Source organism: Syngnathus typhle, linkage group LG18 (genome assembly GCF_033458585.1).
Source record: "Syngnathus typhle isolate RoL2023-S1 ecotype Sweden linkage group LG18, RoL_Styp_1.0, whole genome shotgun sequence".
In the NCBI taxonomy this organism is placed as follows: Eukaryota; Metazoa; Chordata; class Actinopteri; order Syngnathiformes; family Syngnathidae; genus Syngnathus; species Syngnathus typhle.
In genome coordinates this window covers 9,680,472-9,704,337 of record NC_083755.1, presented here as the reverse complement: position 1 = coordinate 9,704,337, position 23,866 = coordinate 9,680,472, and the positions used below count along the sequence as shown (strand labels likewise).

The window sequence follows — 23,866 nt, the reverse complement described above, 5'->3', positions numbered from 1 at the left end:
TTATAGACCCTTAGGTTGATTTATAGACCTAAAGTAGACGTTTAAAATAGATCTAAAATAGGTTGATTTATAGACCAGAAATAGAAGTCTAAAATAGGTTGATTTTTAGATCTAAAATACGTTGATATATAGACCTAAAATAGACGCCTAAATTAGGTTGATTTATAGACCCTTAGGTTGATTTATAGACCTAAAGTAGACGTTTAAAATAGATCTAAAATAGGTTGATTTATAGACCAGAAATAGACGTCTAAAATAGGTTGATATATAGACCTAAAATAGACGCCTAGATTAGGTTGATTTATAGACCCTTAGGTTGATTTATAGACCTAACGTAGACGTTTAAAATAGGTTTATTTATAAATCTAAAATAGGTTTATTTATAGACCAGAAATAGACGTCTAAAATAGGTTGATTTTTAGATCTAAAATAGGTTGATATATAGACCTAAAATAGACGCCTAAATTAGGTTGATTTATAGACCCTTAGGTTGATTTATAGACCTAAAGTAGACGTTTAAAATAGATCTAAAATAGGTTGATTTATAGACCAGAAATAGACGTCTAAAATAGGTTGATTTTTAGATCTAAAATAGGTTGATATATAGACGTAAAATAGACGCCTAAATTAGGTTGATTTATAGACCTAAAGTAGACGTTTAAAATAGCTTTATTTATAGATCTAAAATAGGTTGATTTATAGACCTAAAATAGGTTGATTTATAGACCTAAAATAGTCAAAACTAAACTGTCGAGGTAGGGTCATTCAACAAAGTTTCCCAACCCTTATTAATTCGCAAAATCTTGATCTTGGCTCAATTTACTAGACGTCTAAATTAAAAACATTAAATATGATCATATTTTGGAATTTTGAAGTCTGAACAAGCCGTAAGTTGTATAAATAATGCACAGAAGTTGTTTGGGGTTAACAAGCATATTGATCCGTACATGTGAATTGGTTATTCCTGTACCACTGATAAAGATAAAAATAAGTTGATTTTCAGACCAAAAATAGACGTTTAAAAAAGGTTGATTTTTAAACCCAAAATTGACTAAACAAGGTTGATTTTTAAACCAAACATAGATGTATTAAATAGGTTGAATTTTAAACCAAAAATAGACGTCTAAAAAAGGTTGATTTTTAAACAAAAAAATAGACGTCTAAAATAGGTTGATTTTTAAACCAAAAATAGACGTCTAAAATAGGTTGATTTTTAAACCAAAAATAGACGTCTAAAATAGGTTGATTTTTAAACCAAAAATAGACGTCTAAAAAAGGTTGAATTTTAAACCAAAAATAGACGTCTAAAATAGGTTGATTTTTAGACCAAAAATAGACGTCTAAAAAAGGTTGATTTTTAAACCAAAAATAGACGTCTAAAATAGGTTAATTTTTAAACCAGAAATAGACGTCTAAAATGGGTTGATTTTTAGATCTAATAGGTTGATATATAGACCTAAAATAGACACCTAAATTAGGTAGATTTATAGACCCTTAGGTTGATTTATAGACCTAAAGTAGACGTTTAAAATAGGTTTATTTATAGATCTGAAATAGGTTTATTTATAGACCAGAAATAGACGTCTAAAATAGGTTGATTTTTTAGATCTAAAATAGGTTGATATATAGACCTAAAATAGACGCCTAGATTAGGTTGATTTATAGACCCTTAGGTTGATTTATAGACCTAACGTAGATGTTTAAAATAGGTTTATTTATAGATCTAAAATAGGTTGATTTATAGACCAGAAATAGACGTCTAAAATAGGTTGATTTTTAGATCTAAAATAGGTTGATATATAGACCTAAAATAGACGCCTAAATAAGGTTGATTTATAGACCCTTAGGTTGATTTATAGACCTAAAGTAGACGTTTAAAATAGATCTAAAATAGGTTGATTTATAGACCAGAAATAGACGTCTAAAATAGGTTGATTTTTAGATCTAAAATAGGTTGATATATAGACCTAAAATAGACGCCTAAATTAGGTTGATTTATAGACCCTTAGGTTGATTTATAGACCTAAAGTAGACGTTTAAAATAGGTTTAATTATAAATCTCAAATAGACCAGAAATAGACGTCTAAAATAGGTTGATTTTTAGATCTAAAATAGGTTGATATATAGACCTAAAATAGACGATTTATAGACCAGAAATAGACGTCTAAATTAGGTTGATTTATAGACCCTTAGGTTGATTTATAGACCTAAAGTAGACGTTTAAAATAGGTTTATTCATAGATCTAAAATAGGTTGATTTATAGACCTAAAATAAGTTGATTTATAAACCTAAAATAGTCAAAACTAAACTGTCGAGGTAGGGTCATTCAACAAAGTTTCCCAACCCTTATTCATTTGCAAAATCTTGATCTTGGCTCAATTTACTAGACGTTTAAAATAGGTTTATTTATAGATTTAAAATAGACCAGAAATAGACGTCTAAAATAGGTTGATTTTTAGATCTAAAATAGGTTGATATATAGACCTAAAATAGACACCTAAATTAGGTTGATTTATAGACCCTTAGGTTGATTTATAGACCTAAAGTAGACGTTTAAAATAGGTTTATTTATAGATCTAAAATAGGTTGATTTATAGACCAGAAATAGACGTCTAAAATAGGTTGATTTTTTAGATCTAAAATAGGTTGATATATAGACCTAAAATAGACGCCTAGATTAGGTTGATTTATAGACCCTTAGGTTGATTTATAGACCTAACGTAGACGTTTAAAATAGGTTTATTTATGATCTAAAATAGGTTGATTTATAGACCAGAAATAGACGTCTAAAATAGGTTGATTTTTTGATCTAAAATAGGTTGATATATAGACCTAAAATAGACGCCTAGATTAGGTTGATTTATAGACCCTTAGGTTGATTTTTAGACCTAACGTAGACGTTTAAAATAGGTTTATTTATAGATCTAAAATAGGTTGATTTATAGACCAGAAATAGACGTCTAAAATAGGTTTATTTTTAGATCTAAAATAGGTTGATATACAGACCTAAAATAGACGCCTAAATTAGGTTGATTTATAGACCCTTAGGTTTATTTATAAACCTAAAGTAGACGTTTTAAATAGATCTAAAATAGGTTGATTTATAGACCAGAAGTAGACGTCTAAAATAGGTTGATTTTTAGATCTAAAATAGGTTGATATATAGACCTAAAATAGACGCCTAAATTAGGTTGATTTATAGACCCTTAGGTTGATTTATAGACCTAAAGTAGACGTTTAAAATAGGTTTAATTATAGATCTCAAATAGACCAGAAATAGACGTCTAAAATAGGTTGATTTTTTATATCTAAAATAGGTTGATATATAGACCTAAAATAGACGCCTAGATTAGGTTGATTTATAGACCCTTAGGTTGATTTATAGACCTAACGTAGACGTTTAAAATAGGTTTATTTATAGATCTAAAATAGGTTGATTTATAGACCAGAAATAGACGTCTAAAATAGGTTGATTTTTAGATCTAAAATAGGTTGATATATAGACCTAAAATAGACGCCTAAATTAGGTTGATTTATAGACCCTTAGGTTGATTTATAGAACTAAAGTAGACGTTTAAAATAGATCTAAAATAGGTTGATTTATAGACAAGAAATAGACGTCTAAAATAGGTTGATTTTTAGATCTAAAATAGGTTGATATATAGACCTAAAATAGACGCCTAAATTAGGTTGATTTATAGACCCTTAGGTTGATTTATAGACCTAAAGTAGACGTTTAAAATAGGTTTAATTATAGATCTCAAATAGACCAGAAATAGACGTCTAAAATAGGTTGATTTTTAGATCTAAAATAGGTTGATATATAGACCTAAAATAGACGCCTAGATTAGGTTGATTTATAGACCCTTAGGTTGATTTATAGACCTAAAGTAGACGTTTAAAATAGATCTAAAATAGGTTGATTTATAGACCAGAAATAGACGTCTAAAATAGGTTGATTTTTAGATCTAAAATAGGTTGATATATAGACCTAAAATAGGCGCCTAAATTAGGTTGATTTATAGACCCTTAGGTTGATTTATAGACCTAAAGTAGACGTTTAAAATAGATCTAAAATAGGTTGATTTATAGACCAGAAATAGACGTCTAAAATAGGTTGATTTTTTAGATCTAAAATAGGTTGATATATAGACCTAAAATAGACGCCTAGATTAGGTTGATTTATAGACCCTTAGGTTGATTTATAGACCTAACGTAGACGTTTAAAATAGGTTTATTTATAGATCTAAAATAGGTTGATTTATAGACCAGAAATAGACGTCTAAAATAGGTTGATTTTTAGATCTAAAATAGGTTGATATATAGACCAAAAATAGATGCCTAAATTAGGTTGATTTATAGACCCTTAGGTTGATTTATAGACCTAAAGTAGACGTTTAAAATAGGTTTATTTATAGATCTGAAATAGGTTGATTTATAGACCAGAAATAGACGTCTAAAATAGGTTGATTTTTTAGATCTAAAATAGGTTGATATATAGACCTAAAATAGACGCCTAGATTAGGTTTATTTATAGACCCTTAGGTTGATTTATAGACCTAATGTAGACGTTTAAAATAGGTTTATTTATAGATCTAAAATAGGTTGATTTATAGACCAGAAATAGACGTCTAAAATAGGTTGATTTTTAGATCTAAAATAGGTTGATATATAGACCTAAAATAGACCTAAAGTAGACGTTTAAAATAGATCTAAAATAGGTTGATTTATAGACCAGAAATAGACGTCTAAAATAGGTTGATTTTTAGATCTAAAATAGGTTGATATATAGACCTAAAATAGACGCCTAAATTGGGTTGATTTATAGACCCTTAGGTTGATTTATAGACCTAAAGTAGACGTTTAAAATAGGTTTATTTATAGATCTAAAATAGGTTGATTTATACACCTAAAATAGTCAAAACTAAACTGTCGAGGTAGGGTCATTCAACAAAGGTTCCCAACCCTTATTAATTCGCAAAATCTTGATCTTGGCTCAATTTACTAGACGCCTAAATTAAAAACATTAAATATGATCATATTTTGGAATTTCTAAGTCTGAACAAGCCGTAAGTTGTATAAATAATGCACAGAAGTTGTTTGGGGTTAACGAGCATATTGATCCGTACATGTGAATTGGTTATTCCTGTACCACTGATAAAGATAAAAATAAGTTGATTTTCAGACCAAAAATAGACGTTTAAAAAAGGTTGATTTTTAAACCCAAAATTGACTAAACAAGGTTGATTTTTAAACCAAACATAGATGTATTAAATAGGTTGAATTTTAAACAAAAAATAGACGTCTAAAAAAGGTTGATTTTTAAACCAAAAATAGACGTCTAAAATAGGTTGATTTTTAAACCAAAAATAGACGTCTAAAATAGGTTGATTTTTAAACCAAAAATAGACGTCTAAAATAGGTTGATTTTTAGACCAAAAATAGACGTCTAAAATAGGTTAATTTTTAAACCAGTAATAGACGTCTAGAATAGATTGATATATAGACCTAAAATAGACACCTAAATTAGGTTGATTTATAGACCCTTAGGTTGATTTATAGACCTAAAGTAGACGTTTAAAATAGGTTTATTTATAGATCTGAAATAGGTTGATTTATAGACCAGAAATAGACGTCTAAAATAGGTTGATTTTTTACATCTAAAATAGGTTGATATATAGACCTAAAATAGACGCCTAGATTAGGTTGATTTATAGACCCTTAGGTTGATTTATATACCTAATGTAGACGTTTAAAATAGGTTTATTTATAGATCTAAAATAGGTTGATTTATAGACCAGAAATAGACGTCTAAAAAAGGTTGATTTTTAAACAAAAAATAGACGTCTGAAATAGGTTTATTTTTAAACAAAAAATAGACGTCTAAAATAGGTTGATTTTTAAACAAAAAATAGACGTCTAAAATAGGGTGATTTTTAAACCAAAAATAGACGTCTAAAATAGGTTGATTTTTAAACCAAAAATAGACGTCTAAAATAGGTTGATTTTTAAACTAAAAATAGACGTCTAAAATAGGTTAATTTTTAAACCAGAAATAGACGTCTAGAATAGATTGATTTTTAGATCTAAAATAGGTTGATATATAGACCTAAAATAGACGCCTAGATTAGGTTGATTTATAGACCTAACGTAGACGTTTAAAACAGGTTTATTTATAGATCTAAAATAGGTTGATTTATAGACCAGAAATAGACGTCTAAAATAGGTTGATTTTTAGATCTAAAATAGGTTGATATATAGACCTAAAATAGACGCCTAAATTAGGTTGATTTATAGACCCTTAGGTTGATTTATAGACCTAAAGTAGACGTTTAAAATAGGTTTAATTATAGATCTAAAATAGACCAGAAATAGACGTCTAAAATAGGTTGATTTATAGACCTAAAGTAGACGTTTAAAATAGGTTTATTTATAGATCTAAAATAGACCAGAAATAGACGTCTAAAATAGGTTGATTTTTAGATCAAAAATAGGTTGATATATAGACCTAAAATAGACGCCTAAATTAGGTTGATTTATAGACCCTTAGGTTGATTTATAGACCTAAAGTAGACGTTTAAAATAGGTTTATTTATAGATCTAAAATAGGTTGATTTATAGACCAGAAATAGACGTCTAAAATAGGTTGATTTTTTAGATCTAAAATAGGTTGATATATAGACCTAAAATAGACGCCTAGATTAGGTTGATTTATAGACCCTTAGGTTGATTTATAGACCTAACGTAGACGTTTAAAATAGGTTCATTTATAGATCTAAAATAGGTTGATTTATAGACCAGAAATAGACGTCTAAAATAGGTTGATTTTTAGATCTAAAATAGGTTGATATATAGACCTAAAATAGACGCCTAAATTAGGTTGATTTATAGACCCTTGGGTTGATTTATAGACCTAAAGTAGACGTTTAAAATAGATCTAAAATAGGTTGATTTATAGACCAGAAATAGACGTCTAAAATAGGTTGATTTTTTAGATCTAAAATAGGTTGATATATAGACCTAAAATAGACGCCTAAATTAGGTTGATTTATAGACCCTTAGGTTGATTTATAGACCCAAAGTAGACGTTTAAAATAGGTTTATTTATAGATCTAAAATAGACCAGAAATAGACGTCTAAAATAGGTTGATTTTTAGATCTAAAATAGGTTGATATATAGACCTAAAATAGACGCCTAAATTAGGTTGATTTATAGACCCTTAGGTTGATTTATAGACCTAAAGTAGACGTTTAAAATAGATCTAAAATAGGTTGATTTATAGACCAGAAATAGACGTCTAAAATAGGTTGATTTTTAGATCTAAAATAGGTTGATATATAGACCTAAAATAGACGCCTAAATTAGGTTGATTTATAGACCCTTAGGTCTATTTATAGACCTAAAGTAGACGTTTGAAATAGATCTAAAATAGGTTGATTTATAGACCAGAAATAGATGTCTAAAATAGGTTGATTTTTTTAGATCTAAAATAGGTTGATATATAGACCTAAAATAGACGCCTAAATTAGGTTGATTTATAGACCCTTAGGTTGATTTATAGACCCAAAGTAGACGTTTAAAATAGGTTTATTTATAGATCTAAAATAGACCAGAAATAGACGTCTAAAATAGGTTGATTTTTAGATCTAAAATAGGTTGATATATAGACCTAAAATAGACGCCTAAATTAGGTTGATTTATAGACCCTTAGGTTGATTTATAGACCTAAAGTAGACGTTTGAAATAGATCTAAAATAGGTTGATTTATAGACCAGAAATAGATGTCTAAAATAGGTTGATTTTTTTAGATCTAAAATAGGTTGATATATAGACCTAAAATAGACGCCTAAATTAGGTTGATTTATAGACCCTTAGGTTGATTTATAGACCCAAAGTAGACGTTTAAAATAGGTTTATTTATAGATCTAAAATAGACCAGAAATAGACGTCTAAAATAGGTTGATTTTTAGATCTAAAATAGGTTGATATATAGACCTAAAATAGACGCCTAAATTAGGTTGATTTATAGACCCTTAGGTTGATTTATAGACCTAAAGTAGACGTTTAAAATAGGTTTAATTATAGATCTCAAATAGACCAGAAATAGACGTCTAAAATAGGTTGATTTTTAGATCTAAAATAGGTTGATATATAGACCTAAAATAGACGATTTATAGACCAGAAATAGACGTCTAAAATAGGTTGATTTTTAGATCTAAAATAGGTTGATATATAGACCTAAAATAGACGCCTAAATTAGGTTGATTTTATAGACCCTTAGGTTGATTTATAGACCTAAAGTAGACGTTTAAAATAGGTTTATTTTTAGATCTAAAATAGGTTGATATATAGACCTAAAATAGACGATTTATAGACCAGAAATAGACGTCTAAATTAGGTTGATTTATAGACCCTTAGGTTGATTTATAGACCTAAAGTAGACGTTTAAAATAGGTTTAATTATAGATCTAAAATAGACCAGAAATAGACGTCTAAAATAGGTTGATTTTTTAGATCTAAAATAGGCTGATATATAGACCTAAAATAGACGCCTAGATTAGGTTGATTTATAGACCCTTAGGTTGATTTATAGACCTATTGTAGACGTTTAAAATAGGTTTATTTATAGATCTAATATAGGTTGATTAATAGACCAGAAATAGACGTCTAAAATAAGTTGATTTTTAGATCTAAAATAGGTTGATATATAGACCTAAAATAGACGCCTAAAATAGGTTGATTTATAGACCCTTAGGTTGATTCATAGACCTAAAGTAGACGTTTAAAATAGATCTAAAATAGGTTGATTTATAGACAAGAAATAGACGTCTAAAATAGGTTGATTTTTAGATCTAAAATAGGTTGATTTATAGACCAGAAATAGACGTCTAAAATAGGTTGATTTTTAGACCCTTAGGTTGATTTATAGACCTAAAGTAGACGTATAAAATAGGTTTAATTATAGATCTCAAATAGACCAGAAATAGACGTCTAAAATAGGTTGATTTTTAGATCTAAAATAGGTTGATATATAGACCTAAAATAGACGATTTATAGACCAGAAATAGACGTCTAAAATAGGTTGATTTTTAGATCTAAAATAGGTTGATATATAGACCTAAAATAGACGCCTAAATTAGGTTGATTTATAGACCCTTAGGTTGATTTATAGACCTAAAGTAGACGTTTAAAATAGGTTTATTTTTAGATCTAAAATAGGTTGATATATAGACCTAAAATAGACGATTTATAGACCAGAAATAGACGTCTAAAATAGGTTGATTTTTAGATCTAAAATAGGTTGATATATAGACCTAAAATAGACGCCTAAATTAAGTAGATTTATAGACCCTTAGGTTGATTTATAGACCTAAAGTAGACGTTTAAAATAGGTTGATTTTTAGATCTAAAATAGGTTGATATATAGACCTAAAATAGACGCCTAAATTAGGTTGATTTATAGACCCTTAGGTTGATTTATAGACCTAAAGTAGACGCCTAAATTAGGTTGATTTATAGACACTTAGGTTGATTTATAGACCTAAAGTAGACGTTTAAAATAGATCTAAAATAGGTTGATTTATTATTATTAAATTAGGTCTATAAATCAACCTAATTTAGGCGTCTATTTTAGGTCTATATATATCAACCTATTTTAGATCTAAAAATCAACCTATTTTAGACGTCTATTTCTGGTCTATTTGAGATCTATAATTAAGCCTATTTTAAACGTCTACTTTAGGTCTATAAATCAACCTAAGGGTCTATAAATCAACCTAATTTAGGCGTCAATTTTAGGTCTATATATCAACCTATTTTAGATCTAAAAATCAACCTATTTTAGACGTCTATTTCTGGTCTATAAATCAACCTATTTTAGATCTATTTTAAACGTCTACTTTAGGTCTATAAATCAACCTAAGGGTCTATAAATCAACCTAATTTAGGCGTCTATTTTAGGTCTATATATCAACCTATTTTAGATCTAAAAATCAACCTATTTTAGACGTCTATTTCTGGTCTATAAATCGTCTATTTTAGGTCTATATATCAACCTATTTTAGATCTAAAAATCAACCTATTTTAGACGTCTATTTCTGGTCTATTTGAGATCTATAATTAAACCTATTTTAAACGTCTACTTTAGGTCTATAAATCAACCTAAGGGTCTATAAATCAACCTAATTTAGGCGTCTATTTTAGGTCTATATATCAACCTATTTTAGATCTAAAAATCAACCTATTTTAGACGTCTATTTCTGGTCTATAAATCAACCTATTTTAGATCCATTTTAAACGTCTACTTTAGGTCTATAAATCAACCTAAGGGTCTATAAATCAACCTAATTTAGGCGTCTATTTTAGGTCTATATATCAACCTATTTTAGATCTAAAAATCAACCTATCTTAGACGTCTATTTCTGGTCTATAAATCAACCTATTTTAGATCTATAAATAAACCTATTTTAAACATCTACGTCAGGTCTATAAATCAACCTAAGGGTCTATAAATCAACCTAATCTAGGCGTCTAATTTAGGTCTATATATCAACCTATTTTAGATCTAAAAAATCAACCTATTTTAGACGTCTATTTCTGGTCTATAAATCAACCTATTTCAGATCTATAAATAAACCTATTTTAAACGTCTACTTTAGGTCTATAAATCAACCTAAGGGTCTATAAATCTACCTAATTTAGGTGTCTATTTTAGGTCTATATATCAACCTATTAGATCTAAAAATCAACCCATTTTAGACGTCTATTTCTGGTTTAAAAATTAACCTATTTTAGACGTCTATCTTTGGTTTAAAAATCAACCTTTTTTAGACGTCTATTTTTGGTCTAAAAATCAACCTTTTTTAGACGTCTATTTTTGGTTTAAAAATCAACCTATTTTAGACGTCTATTTTTGGTTTAAAAATCAACCTTTTTTAGACGTCTATTTTTGGTTTAAAAATCAACCTATTTTAGACGTCTATTTTTGGTTTAAAAATCAACCTATTTTAGACGTCTATTTTTGGTTTAAAAATCAACCTATTTTAGACGTCTATTTTTTTGTTTAAAAATCAACCTTTTTTAGACTTCTATTTTTGGTTTAAAATTCAACCTATTTAATACATCTATGTTTGGTTTAAAAATCAACCTTGTTTAGTCAATTTTGGGTTTAAAAATCAACCTTTTTTAAACGTCTATTTTTGGTCTGAAAATCAACTTATTTTTATCTTTATCAGTGGTACAGGAATAACCAATTCACATGTACGGATCAATATGCTTGTTAACCCCAAACAACTTCTGTGCATTATTTATACAACTTACGGCTTGTTCAGACTTCAAAATTCCAAAATATGATCATATTTAATGTTTTTAATTTAGACGTCTAGTAAATTGAGCCAAGATCAAGATTTTGCGAATTAATAAGGGTTGGGAAACTTTGTTGAATGACCCTACCTCGACAGTTTAGTTTTGACTATTTTAGGTCTATAAATCAACCTATTTTAGGTCTATAAATCAACCTATTTTAGATCTATAAATAAAGCTATTTTAAACGTCTACTTTAGGTCTATAAATCAACCTAATTTAGGCGTCTATTTTAGGTCTATATATCAACCTATTTTAGATCTAAAAATCAACCTATTTTAGACGTCTATTTCTGGTCTATAAATCAACCTATTTTAAATCTATTTTAAACGTCTACTTTAGGTCTATAAATCAACCTAAGGGTCTATAAATCAACCTAATCTAGGCGTCTATTTTAGGTCTATATATCAACCTATTTTAGATCTAAAAAATCAACCTATTTTAGACGTCTATTTCTGGTCTATAAATCAACCTATTTTAGATCTATTTTAAACGTCTACTTTAGGTCTATAAATCAACCTAAGGGTCTATAAATCAACCTAATTTAGGCGTCTATTTTAGGTCTATATATCAACGTATTTTAGATCTAAAAATCAACCTATTTTAGACTTCTATTTCTGGTCTATAAATCAACCTATTTTAGATCTATTTTAAACGTCTACTTTAGGTCTATAAATCAACCTAAGGGTCTATAAATCAACCTAATTTAGGCGTCTATTTTAGGTCTATATGTCAACCTATTTTAGATCTAAAAATCAACCTATTTTAGACGTCTATTTCTGGTCTATTTTAGATCTATAAATAAACCTATTTTAAACGTCTACTTTAGGTCTATAAATCAACCTAAGGGTCTATAAATCAACCTAATTTAGGCGTCTATTTTAGGTCTATATATCAACCTATTTTAGATCTAAAAATCAACCTATTTTAGACGTCTATTTCTGGTCTATAAATCGTCTATTTTAGGTCTATATATCAACCTATTTTAGATCTAAAAATAAACCTATTTTAAGCGTCTACTTTAGGTCTATAAATCAACCTAAGGGTCTATAAATCAACCTATTTTAGGCGTCTATTTTAGGTCTTATATATCAACCTATTTTAGATCTAAAAATCAACCTATTTTAGACGTCTATTTCTGATCTATAAATCGTAACGCGCTTCCAGCCAGTCTTTGCAGGCACGAGCAATGTTTCAAAGAAAATTTGATCAACATGCGACGGGCATTTTTTGCCAGATCGCTCCAAAATCGTTTGCAGTGTGGCCCCTACTCGTCCATCCGCAGAACAGGTATCGCTGTAGCCTAGCCCGGCTGTCTTTGGGCAAGGACTGGAAACCAAGTAGACAACGGGCCATTCCCACAGACTGACAATTTAGGCCGAGAGTCCTGAACGCCACACGCCATGTTGAAAATGCATGACCGGATTGGAGATGTGACAGTCGTTGCTTTGCTTTTAGGTTGTTTCTGCTGCTCCATGGAGTCTGGTGTGCGCATTTACAATGTGGAGCCTTTGATGGAGAAGGGCCACTTGGGTGAGCGTCTTGCTGCTCGGCGCTGGCCGGGCGCCTGCTAACATGGCCCGCCGTCTGCTTTGCAGATCACGAGCAGGTGGGCAGCGTGGCGTCGTGCTCCATGCTGCATCGCTCCAACCTGCTGGCCGTGATCGGGGGCGGAGTCAGCCCCAAGTTCTCTGAGATATCCGGTGGGTGCCTTTTGAATTGGGCGAGCACGACCATGAAGCCAACCGGTGTGACTTTTCAGTGCTGATCTGGGATGACGCGTGCGATTCCCGAGACGCCAAAGACAAGCTGGTCCTGGAGTTCACCTTCACCAAGCCGGTGCTGGCGGTCCGGATGCGACACGACAAGTGAGTGGCGGCGGCTCGCTAAACTGGCCGAGAGGAGCGCAAACGTTGAAAGCAAACAAATTGGCGGGCTGCCTCCTCCCAGGATCGTCATGGTGTTGAAGAACAGGATCTATGTGTACAGCTTACCCGACAAGCCGCTCAAGCTCTTTGAGTTTGATACGCGCGACAACCCCAAAGGTGAGCGAGTGAGCCAGCGAGCCCTCGGCCAGTCAGTCGCGCGGCTTCCTTTTATTAGCGTCTGCTTTTCCACCAGGTCTGTGCGACTTGTGTCCGAGTCTGGACAAGCAGCTGCTGGTTTTCCCGGGACACAAATGTGGAAGTCTGCAGCTGGCGGTAAATTGCCCCTCACACTTCCAAGCGTACGCGGGAGAGCCTGCGTCGCCGTCATTAGTCCGCTCCCGCCCTCCAGGACCTGTCCAACAGCAAGCCCGGGACGTCGTCGGTGCCGTTCACCATCAACGCGCACCAGAGCGAGATCGCCTGCCTGGCGCTCAACCAGCCGGGAAGCGTGGCCGCCTCGGCCTCTCGCAAGGGGACGCTCATACGCCTCTTTGACACCAGCAGCCGCGACAAACTGGTGGAGCTGCGGCGAGGCACCGACCCCGCCACGTTCTACTGGTAAGCGTGCCCCCCCCTTATTATTATTATTTTTTTTAATTGTCGGTTTGCTCACCGCTGACCATGTCCCCTCCCCGCACCTGCACAGCCTCAACTTCAGTCACGACTCGTCCTTCTTGTGCGCATCCAGTGACAAAGGGACGGTCCACATCTTCGCCCTGAAAGACACCAAACTTAACCGCCGCTCCGCGTAAGACCGCCGCTCCGCGTAAGGCCGCCGCCCCGCTCCCTCGCCCACTCCCTCTTCAACGTGCGTGTGCGCCTGCCAGGTTGGCGCGCGTGGGCAAGGTGGGCCCCGTCATCGGCCAGTACGTGGACAGCCAGTGGTCGCTGGCCAGCTTCACCGTGCCCGCCGAGTGCGCCTGCATCTGCGCCTTCGGGAAGAACACATCCAAGAACGTCAACTCCGTCATCGGTCCGAGGGAGGGGTCGTCGTTTGCTGCGCACCGGCCACATTTCGCCTCTAACATTTCCTTTGCTCTCTATGGCAGCCATCTGCGTGGACCGCACCTTCCACAAGTACGTCTTCACGCCCGACGGAAACTGCAACCGAGAAGCCTTTGACGTCTACTTGGACATTTGCAACGACGACGACTTTTGATCCAGGACGGAAGGAAACGGGGAAGGACCCAAGGAAGAAACGGCAGGACACTTCAAGTGAAGCCAGGTGTCACCTTTTGCGGTTCGGCAGGTCCGTCACACCCCTGCGATTTCATTTGTACTTTGACACAAACTGAACAAAGGAAGCAAACCAGAAAAAAAAAGAAAAAGGCAGGCGACTTCTGTTTTTATTCAAAGCAAAATGATACGTACATTTACACATGAAGCACACGTGAGATCAGGGGAAAAACATTTAAATAAGAACCAAAAATACCCTGCCCCAACGCAGACGAGCACAATGGTCAGAGCAAAACCAACGGAGCGCTGGCTTGGCTGCCTTGCGTCTACAGCAGCTCGTGGCGACATTTTGGGCAATAGCTGACGCCAGTAATCAAGCGCGCGATGAAATCAACTTAGGAAAAAAAAGGATAAACATGCTTAACGCTAAAAACTTTAAATCAAGAACGCAGCATCGGCTCGCTGAAGTTTTCCATGAAGGCGGGCCCTCGCGTGTCCATCGAAGGTGGACGACCAAGAACGCTGTGAGGATCCTGTCCGACGTCGGCGGGAAAGGCACGCATGGTCTCCAAGACCAGGCCGAGGTGCTCCAGGAAGGAGTTGACGGATACGCGAAGGACGCGAGCTTGCTCTGCACGCCACTTCCTGAAAAGGTCACAAGAGGTCACTGGCGGGTGGGCGTGCGGGCGACGGCAGCGGGGCCGGGCGAAGGCTCCTCACAGGCTGAGCACACTCCCGGCGAGCGTCAGCCGCTTGCGGACGCCTCCTCGCCGGGGCTCGCGGTCGGGACTCAGCGAGCGCAGAGCCACAGCGGCCTGGCGCGCCGACTGGAAGGGAACTTGCAGCGAGCTAGAAAAGGGGAGGGTCAAGGAAACGTGTGCGAGTGACTCGACGTCAGCGCTCAGGAAAGAAGCCAAGCTCGCTCGCGGAGAATCAGGCCCAGAGACGTCGGAGACGCGATAACCTTATTGCTAGTTTGGCTGAAACTGCAAAGAGAACTCTCGACGCTTCAACATCACTGCAATCCAAGGATACAATTCCAATTGGCTCGCTTGCTCGCCGCTCTCGGGCGCCGCCATGTTATTTGTCTGCGGAAGCCTTCTTCGTCCGAGTAATCGGAGCACACTCGTTGCTCGCCCTCCCGCGCGGCCGCCCCCTAGCGGCAGAGCAGACAGCGCACAAAAGTCGACCATCGGGTTCGGAGGATATTTATTTCTTCTGCGCGGTTGAGTGACCGACCACAAATGTATGTACTATGAAGTTGTGTGAGCTTGTGGCGGACCTCAGTCCCAGGCCTATAGTTCGGGGTGGGTTGATATGTTTATCCTTTGCCAAATCATACACGCTTTGTATCTTTGATGACTTCTGACACAAGCTAAATGTTTCGCTCACAGTTCTTCGGTTTCTTCAACGCAAAGATTTGTGGCAGATTCTTTGCTCTTTTTTTTCTCTTTTTTCTGAGGAGGAGCTGTCAAAGTCACCTGTGCGCATGCACGTGTGAGTAGCTCATCCGAGGACGCGCCGACAGAACATTCTTCCAAATCCTCATTCCAGAAGCGTGCTGAAGTCACAACAAGGAGGTAAGGCAGGCGTTTGTTTCGTCCTCTTTAAAAAAACTTTTTTTTTTTACTTAGTCCTCTTTGAAAGTGAAACCCAACAACCAACACATGGTCAAAGGACTCTGTGAACGATAGAGGGAGGACAAAAGGAGACAATGACTCAGAGGGGGAAAACCATCTCAAGACCCCAAAAAGTTGCCAAGTATACATAGATGTTCGTAAGCCAAGGTTTCACTGTACTTGGGTTGGTCCAATTTAGAACCAAACTGGGCTGTTTTTAAGCCGGAATTGGTCAGGCTGAATGAAAACCAACAGACAGAGCATTGAAGCGTCTTTGGATCCTTGAAAAACACTATATGAATTGAATGCATTATTATTATTTTTGCGCCTACACTAAGTTGTTTTATTCCGAGCCACACTTAAGCTCTCCTCATCAGCTCCTTTGTATGGAAACCGTGGATTGACCCGTGCAACCACGTCTGCGCGCGTCTGACTGCACACGAGTCCCTTCCTTGTAGGGCACGGGCACTAGGCTGATGGCGGCAACAAAGAGTCTCTTTCTTGTAGGGCACGAGCACTCGGCTGATGGCGGCAACAAAGAGAGGCGGCGGCATGCTGCGTGACCTGCAGGTGGCGTTGCAGCGGAAGATTGAGGAGCTGACGGAGCGAGACGCGCTGATTGAGGAGCTGGAGTCAGAACTGGATGCCAAAGATCTCCTGATTGGCCATTTGCGGGCCGAGCTGGACCGTCATCGTAGTTTGATGCCGGGCACCGACGATACTGCCGCTGCACAGACACCCGACGCAGGTGTGACAAAACGTTCTCCTGAGTCACTGAACTGTTGAGGTCCGCCCGGGCGGAGGTTATGTTTTTTTTTAACATTTTCTTCACCTTTTTTTGTTGCATCCAGCAGGTGGCGCTCCAGCAATGCCAGCACCGCCACTCGATGAGCCTCAGCGCACCAAGAGACAGGCCATATCGGCAGAACCCAGCGCTCTGGATCCTGCCCGACTCACCGACGTCACGCTCACCAGCTACTGCAAGAGCAAAGAGTGAGCTTATGTTATTTTTGTTCTGTGTTTTCCAGACTCTTTTCAATCGTTACATCTGCGGTTCGGACCATTCCTTTCCGCTGTGAAAAAAAAAAAGAGCCGTGAGGAGTGTGTGTTGCGCAGAGGCGACGCTTCCTACCTCAAGCCGAGGCTGCCTCTCGGTCGGGGTCGTGGGAGACCGAGAAGGCCGGCCCTGAGAAAGGTGCCTGCGCCATTGGAGCCAGGGTGTGTTTGCGTGCAGGTCCAGCGAGCTGATCCAGTGAGCGCTGATGGACAATGACTTCATGAAGCATCTGGAACATGGACAGGTGAGAAGACCCCTCCCCCCACACACCACACCTCCACCCTCACCCCCCACTTGGCGTCTGTTTTGCTCACGCTTTGACGTCCGCCCCGTTTCCAGATCCTCACCATCTTGGACTGCATGCGGCCCACCAGCCTGGACAAAGGCTGCTGCGTCATCCAGGAGGGCGACGACGGATCTAGCGTCTTTGTTCTGGAAGGTGGGTCACTGCAGCTTTTGCTTCCGAGTCACGGCTCCCGTTTTCCCTTTTGCGTCCGTCCACAGAGGGCATGGTGGAGGTGAGCAAAGAAGGCAAAAAGCTGTGCACCATCGGCCCCGGCAAAGTCTTTGGCGAGCTCGCCATCTTGTACAACTGCACGCGCACGGCTACAGTGACGGGTACACCACAGTGCACACGACAGCGCCCCCTGAAGCTAGGACCGGAGTCCAGGCGTCATCTTCCAGCGTGTGTGTGTGCGTGTGCGTGCGTGCGTGTGCGCGCATGCACATGTGCGTGTGTGCAGCTCTGACCGACATCAAGTTGTGGGCCATTGATCGCCAGGGCTTTCAGACCATTATGATGAGGACCGGCCTCATCAAGCATTCCCAGTACACGGACTTCCTGCGCAGGTAACCTTGACGTCGTGACATGGCAGCAGCCTGACGTCCAAATGACGTGGCGTCTCCCTGTCGCTAGCGTTCCGTCCTTCCAGGCCCTTCCAGAGGACGTTCTCAGCAAGCTGGCTGATGTTCTGGAGGAGGTGAGTCCAGACCCGCCTGCACGTGTCACTCTCTGGTCATCTGACCCCCCGTGTGTGTGTGTGTGTGTGTGTGTGTGTGTCTGCGCACATCAGACTCACTATAGCAATGGCGACTACATCATCCGGCAGGGCGCCACGGGAGACACCTTCTTCATTATCAGTGAAGGGCAGGTGAGCTTTTCTACTCGTTCCGTGCCTGCCCGTAAGGTGCGCTGCCAAAGTGGATTGGGCAAAGTCTGCTCACTTTTACTTTGCACGGCCTCACAAGGTATGACTTTTGGCTTCCTTCGTGCAAAATCTCACTTGCATGTGCAGGTGACGGTGTGGCAGCAGACCGCCCCCAGTGGTCAGCAGGTGCCGGTGAAGACGCTGTCCAAAGGCGACTGGTTTGGCGAGCAAGCGCTGAAAGGGTGAAAGCGCGCTACGCCGTTCACGTCGCCGTCGCCCGTGCCTTCCCGCTATCCATTTAACGTGCTGCCTTTCCTGTCTCGTAGGGAAGATGTGCGTACGGCCAGCGTGACAGCAGAGGGCGCCGTCACCTGTCTGGTGGTAGACAGAGAGTGAGCATTGGTGGTTTGGTTTGAAGCTGGGGTGGCCAGGGCTGGGAATCCGAGATGAACATTTCCCTCCAGCTGTCATTATTCCCCTCTTCCAGACAGCCAATGCAAAGGCTACAACACCCCCCCCCCCCACCCACCCCCACGTTCCATCCTTTCACATCAGACAAGGCAAACATCGTGCATGGCTGAGTAGTCATTGTTTATCCCAGCAGCCACTGTCATGGCTTCACGGAAGCAAATGCGGCAGAAACTTGCAGAAACTTGCTCGACACAAAGCAAAATCAAAAGAATATTTAGAGTCCTAAAAAACAGAGTCTTTGGCGTCCTTGTGTGTTTTCCACATCATCTGAAGGAGTGAGGCCGCTCCTCAGTCGGGTTCATGCTGCCTCACGGCACTCTCCTTTGTTCCGCAGGTCCTTCAAGCAGCTGATCGGCGGCTTAGAGGAAGTGGACCGCCAGCAGGGAGACGACGAGCACGTCAAAGCCAAGTAAGTGGTGTACATCGCCGACGAACTCTCTATTGACGTCGAGGCAACGATGCACTAACGCACGTGCGCAGGTGCCCGGCTGAGGACGACTTCTTCTCCGGCGTGACGCTCGACGACCTTGCCGTGGTCTGCACCTTGGGCATGGGTGGCTTCAGCCGCGTGGAGCTGGTGGGTGGGTCCCCGCGCCGGCGGCCGTGGTGCCGACGCGTGGTGACGTGTGGCCGCGTCGCCTTCAGGTGCAGCTCAAGAGAGACGCCGGGCGCTCCTTCGCCCTCAAAGTGTTGAAGAAGCGCCACATTCTGGACACCAGGCAGCAGGAGCACATCCTGTCGGAACGCCGCATCATGATGGAAGTCAACAGCCCCTTCATCATCAGGTCACTGTTTAGTCCCTCCGTTCATGTCCAAAGCAGGCAAAGTACAAGTCCAGCTCGTGGGGTGCCAAGCGCAGGTTTGAGGTGCCTGCGTGCCAGCGGCCTCAAGCCCATTGTTTCTTTTCCCCTCATAAGTAGGGGTGTAAATCGCGGGTTTTGTCACGATACGATATATCGATACAAAGAACCACGATACGATATTTGCCGATATCTTAAAGCCTGCTGTGATTCATTCACGATACATCACGGTATAGTGCTCTACGATCGATATAGAACAATAACCTGATTTATAACAATTCATATCTTAAAGCCTGCTGTGATTCATTCACGATACATCACGATATAGTGCTCTACGATAAATATAGAACAATATCCTGATTTATAACAATTTATACGCAAAATCAACAAGGTACTGCAAACTCTTTATTTAGGAAATTACAAAGTGCTTCCAAATGAATGACTTGAAGCCCAAAGGGGAACGAATGTCCTTGTCTTCTTGGACACTAGCCATAGCACCAGCCCAGGAGCCGCGTAGTTGTCGGCTCCCCTTTCACGTGCCTGCTCTGCTCACAACACAACACGCTGCGCGCTGCTCCCGGAAAGAGGAAGCAAGCAACAATGAACTGGATTTCAAAATAAAGTCGCGTCTAATGTCTGAGGTCAAAAACGGGCGATATAGATCGATGTTTACGTTTAGCATCGATGCCAACAAATCGTAGAGCATTATATCGATGCATCGTCACACCCCTACTCATAAGTGGCCGCGGCCAGCTGTTCTGAAGCACAGTAATGCGTCCCTGTCCGCAGGTTTTACCGCACCTTCCGGGACCCCAAATACTTGTATATGCTGCTAGAGGTTTGTCTTGGCGGAGAGCTGTGGACGCTCTTAAGAGACAGGTGGGTGTCGGGTCGGGATGAGCACGTTGTCGCTGTGTGCGAAGGCACCGCCGGCCGCGTTCTTTGAAAGTCACAAAGATGGGCCCAAACGCCGACGTCGCAAGCGTGCTGTCCCTTTCTGTGCCACCAGGGGCTCCTTTGACGACGGGACCACAAGATTCTACACGGCGTGCGTTATCGAGGCTCTGGCGGAGCTCCACTGTAAAGGGATCATCTACCGAGACCTCAAGCCGGAGAATATCATCCTTGACCACAGAGGCTACGCCAAGTTGGTGAGTCTTCAAGGCGCTCGTCAACAGCGGCGGCGTGACGCTAACGGAGGGCGCGGCGCGGGCGTGCGTGCGTGCGTCCGGCCGCTAGGTGGATTTTGGCTTCGCTAAGAAGGTGGGCTTGGGGAAGAAGACCTGGACCTTCTGCGGGACCCCCGAGTACGTGGCCCCCGAGATCATCCTCAACAAAGGTCACGACAGCTCGGCCGACTGCTGGTCCCTGGGGATCCTGGTCTTTGAGCTTCTCAGCGGAAGGTAGGTGGGCGGGCGGTCTTGTGCGCATTGGCGTGATCGTGCGGGCTTCGGCAGCGCGTTGATCCCTTCCCGGTCGGTCCCGCAGTCCGCCGTTTTCCGGCTCGGACCCCATGAAGACGTACAACATCATCTTGAGGGGGATCGACATGGTGGAATTCCCCAAAAAGATCACCAAGAGTGCCGCAAACCTCATCAAGAGACTCTGCAGGTTGTGGCCCAGCAAAGGCTACCAAGTATTTGCCCTTCTTGGTTAAGAGAGGTGGGGTCGCAAGAGGGCCAGTTTGCGCAGCGGCCCCAAATTGTGCGCTCACAGAAGGCACACTTAGGGCGCTCTTCTCGCCCGCCGCGCTCCGTTTGGATTGACGTCCAATTGCTCATCGGGGCGCCAGTTGGTGTCGACTGCGGCTCGTTCACAGTCGGCTCACGTCAGAGCTGTTTGGGCGAGAAGGGAGCAGACGTAGAGGAGATGATAGAATTCGAGTGCTGAATATGGCCGTCGTAAGCAAGCGCGTGTGTGTGTGTCAGGGACAACCCCTCGGAACGTCTCGGGAACCAGAAGAACGGCGTAAAGGACATTCAGAAGCACAAGTGAGTAACATAACGTGCAGGCCGGCGGTCGTCCGCGCCCTCGTTGTCCCTCCTCTTCTTCCTGCAATCAGGTGGTTCGAGGGCTTCAACTGGGATGGCCTCCGCCAGGGAACCTTGGACTGTCCCTTTATGCCAAGGGTGAGTTGGCGCCCCTTTAGAGGCACCTCGGTTGCGTGGGCTGGAAGCGCTTTGCCGTCTGCAGGGCTCGCCACGGTAGCCCCAGCCAAGATTGCACGTGAGCTCCGAGAGGCAGTCAGCTCGAAGAATATGACGCGACAGCCAAATCTTTGATCCATCGGAGGGCTTTGTGCATTTTGCTGCTGCTTGCAGAAAAATGATGTCACGGTTGTTCAGTTAACCCAATCACAGCTGAGCAACTGTGACGTCGTCAAAGACGCGGCATGCCGAGCGTGACAAACCGCCCGCCGCTGAAGGTGTTTTGCTCTGCGGCGCTGTACGCTTTTGCCATCAGGTGGACGGCCCGTTGGACAACAGCAACTTTGATGACTTCCCCCTGGACACCGAGGGCCCTCCCCCTGATGACGAGTCAGGCTGGGACCTGGAGTTCTGAAACAGCTTGGCCAGGTCAGAGGCTCAATGGAGAACGCACAAGGTCCATAACTACAAAGAAATGTTTAATATTTCAATGTTCATTTGTGTTAACAACCCACTCTTTCATTTCAACCGCGTGTATAGACATATGTTCTGTTACATCAACATACATTTTTTTTAAGCTGGTCTACTGATTGCTAACTACAGTGTTTTCCGTCGCTCAGGAGTACAAGTCGCAACAACAGCCATAAAATGCATAATAAAAAAGAAAAAAAACGTAAGTCGCATGTTTGGCGGAACTTAATTCGATAAAATCCAACATCAAGAACAGACACCAATAGGCAACAACAGCCTAAACGATACGCATACGGTATTGTAACGTTACATAAACACAAACGAGGAACTGACGTAAAATTAACAGTTATTCAAATAAATATAACATAAATAACACGTTGATCAAAACATCCGTGTCACTCCAAATCATTAAATGCATCGAAATCTTCGGCCTCCGCCGCTGTCGACTCAGGGAGTATATGTGGCGCTGACGTCGGACTCAGTATCAGTTGCAGCTATTCCACCCTCGCCTGGCTGGAGCTGAGGGATCAATTGGCCAAAGCCAAGCTGTGACGTCTTCATAACGTGACTTCCAACCGCAAGCAGAGGAGGTCTCTCACATTTGGATTCCGCTTCGGTGACTTAAGACTGTAAGACAGGAAATAGAACACAGGGTGCATTTATTAAATAATAACACACGGCTTTGGTAATTCCAGCGACACACACAAAATGCGGCCTGCAGCAATGTGCGGCCAATTTCCAAGATAAACAGTGACCCATGCGTATGTTTAGGAGACAAGGGAATTTAGCTACGCAGTTACTAAATGATCATAGTGCCAAGTAGCAAACAAAGAGGCTGGACAAGGCGGTGAAAAAAGCCGGCTCTGTCCTGGGCTGCAGTCTGGACCGTGTGGAGGTGGTAGGGGAGAGGAGGAGGGTGGCTAAGCTGTCCTCCATCATGGACAACATCTCCCACCCCCTTCATGAGACTGTCAGAGCCCTGGAGAGCTCCATCAGTGACCGGCTTCGTCACCCACGATGACCCACCGAGAGGCATCGCACGCAGGTCCTTCCTCCCTGCTGCCATCAGACCGTAAAACCATGCTTATCACTGTAGCTAACGGACAATAATTACGTGCAATAATCAAAAAGTCAAAAGTCAGCTTTATTGTCAATCTCTTCACATGTCAAGACACACAAAGAATGTTAACGTGCAATAACCGTATGTGCAATCATATGTGCAATATCTGTCTACCTCATACTCTTTTTACCTGCTTTTTTTTTTTGCAGTTTTTTTTCTTCCTTTGCACTATTTTTCTATCCAATATTATTTTATCTCCACTGTATATTGTGTATATACTGTCCATATTTTTTTAAATTATATATCTCTTTTAGTTTTTAAAATCGTTTACCCCCTTCTCCACATTCGTGTGTGTGTGTGTATATGTTAAATGTACTGCTGCTTACACAGGAGTTTCCCCATTGAGGGAATAATAAAGGATCATCTTATTTGACCAGCTCAGTAGCCTAGTGGTAGAGTGTCCGCCTTGAGACGGACGGAAGGTTGTGGGTTCAAACCCCGGTCGAGTCATACCAAAGACTATAAAAATGGGACCCATTGCCTCCCTGGTTGGTACTCAGCATTAAGGGTTGGAATTGGGGGGTTAGATCACCAAATGATTCCCGAGCGCAGCGGCACCGCTGCTG

At 40.2% G+C, this 23,866-nt stretch overlaps 3 protein-coding genes across 3 annotated transcripts in view; 2 read left to right on the top strand and 1 right to left on the bottom strand.

The window, feature by feature from the left end:
• Window positions 1-17,224, top strand: part of LOC133171395 (WD repeat domain phosphoinositide-interacting protein 4-like) — a 140,356-nt gene extending 123,132 nt beyond the window's left edge. The window contains exons 3-14 of the mRNA XM_061304732.1: window positions 12,822-12,896; window positions 12,962-13,066; window positions 13,126-13,231; window positions 13,314-13,408; window positions 13,485-13,564; window positions 13,641-13,849; window positions 13,938-14,039; window positions 14,119-14,264; window positions 14,341-14,540; window positions 15,930-16,047; window positions 16,594-16,834; window positions 16,938-17,224. Coding sequence (XP_061160716.1) covers window positions 12,839-12,896; window positions 12,962-13,066; window positions 13,126-13,231; window positions 13,314-13,408; window positions 13,485-13,564; window positions 13,641-13,849; window positions 13,938-14,039; window positions 14,119-14,264; window positions 14,341-14,450 — 1,011 coding nt within the window. The 5' untranslated portion in view covers window positions 12,822-12,838 and the 3' untranslated portion in view covers window positions 14,451-14,540; window positions 15,930-16,047; window positions 16,594-16,834; window positions 16,938-17,224. The remainder of the gene's footprint in view (window positions 1-12,821; window positions 12,897-12,961; window positions 13,067-13,125; window positions 13,232-13,313; window positions 13,409-13,484; window positions 13,565-13,640; window positions 13,850-13,937; window positions 14,040-14,118; window positions 14,265-14,340; window positions 14,541-15,929; window positions 16,048-16,593; window positions 16,835-16,937) is intronic.
• On the bottom strand, window positions 14,620-15,625 carry LOC133171396 (EKC/KEOPS complex subunit LAGE3-like). Its single transcript, XM_061304733.1, has 3 exons — window positions 15,503-15,625; window positions 15,188-15,316; window positions 14,620-15,112 (listed from the first exon to the last, which is right to left on the bottom strand). The coding sequence occupies exons 1-3, from the start codon at window positions 15,544-15,546 to the stop codon at window positions 14,908-14,910; spliced, it is 378 nt and encodes a 125-aa protein (XP_061160717.1). The 5' UTR covers window positions 15,547-15,625; the 3' UTR covers window positions 14,620-14,907.
• Window positions 17,225-17,245: 21 nt separating the features above from the next.
• LOC133171394 (cGMP-dependent protein kinase 1-like) lies at window positions 17,246-22,386 on the top strand. The gene is made up of 18 exons (XM_061304730.1): window positions 17,246-17,387; window positions 17,483-17,582; window positions 17,648-17,761; window positions 17,887-17,992; window positions 18,060-18,123; window positions 18,217-18,294; window positions 18,439-18,533; window positions 18,618-18,683; window positions 19,097-19,171; window positions 19,243-19,339; window positions 19,408-19,547; window positions 20,352-20,441; window positions 20,572-20,713; window positions 20,802-20,965; window positions 21,051-21,173; window positions 21,491-21,553; window positions 21,625-21,691; window positions 22,026-22,386. Exons 1-18 carry the CDS (start codon window positions 17,349-17,351, stop codon window positions 22,122-22,124), a joined length of 1,722 nt encoding a protein of 573 aa, XP_061160714.1. The 5' UTR covers window positions 17,246-17,348; the 3' UTR covers window positions 22,125-22,386.
• Window positions 22,387-23,866: the final 1,480 nt, after the last annotated feature.

What these genes read in the sequence shown, in the direction of transcription:
- LOC133171394 (XM_061304730.1), top strand. Translation starts at nt 17,349, where the DNA reads ATGGACAATGACTTCATGAAGCATCTGGAACATGGACAG. An exon ending in TGTCTGGTGGTAGACAGAGA is followed by an intron (nt 18,684 to 19,096) that starts GTGAGCATTGGT and finishes TTTGTTCCGCAG; the next exon opens with GTCCTTCAAGCAGCTGATCG. An exon ending in AACAGCCCCTTCATCATCAG is followed by an intron (nt 19,548 to 20,351) that starts GTCACTGTTTAG and finishes CCCTGTCCGCAG; the next exon opens with GTTTTACCGCACCTTCCGGG.
- LOC133171396 (XM_061304733.1), bottom strand. Translation starts at nt 15,546, where the DNA reads ATGGCGGCGCCCGAGAGCGGCGAGCAAGCGAGCCAATTGGAATT. An exon ending in CAAGCGAGCCAATTGGAATT is followed by an intron (nt 15,317 to 15,502) that starts GTATCCTTGGAT and finishes CCCCTTTTCTAG; the next exon opens with CTCGCTGCAAGTTCCCTTCC. An exon ending in GCCGGGAGTGTGCTCAGCCT is followed by an intron (nt 15,113 to 15,187) that starts GTGAGGAGCCTT and finishes TGACCTTTTCAG; the next exon opens with GAAGTGGCGTGCAGAGCAAG.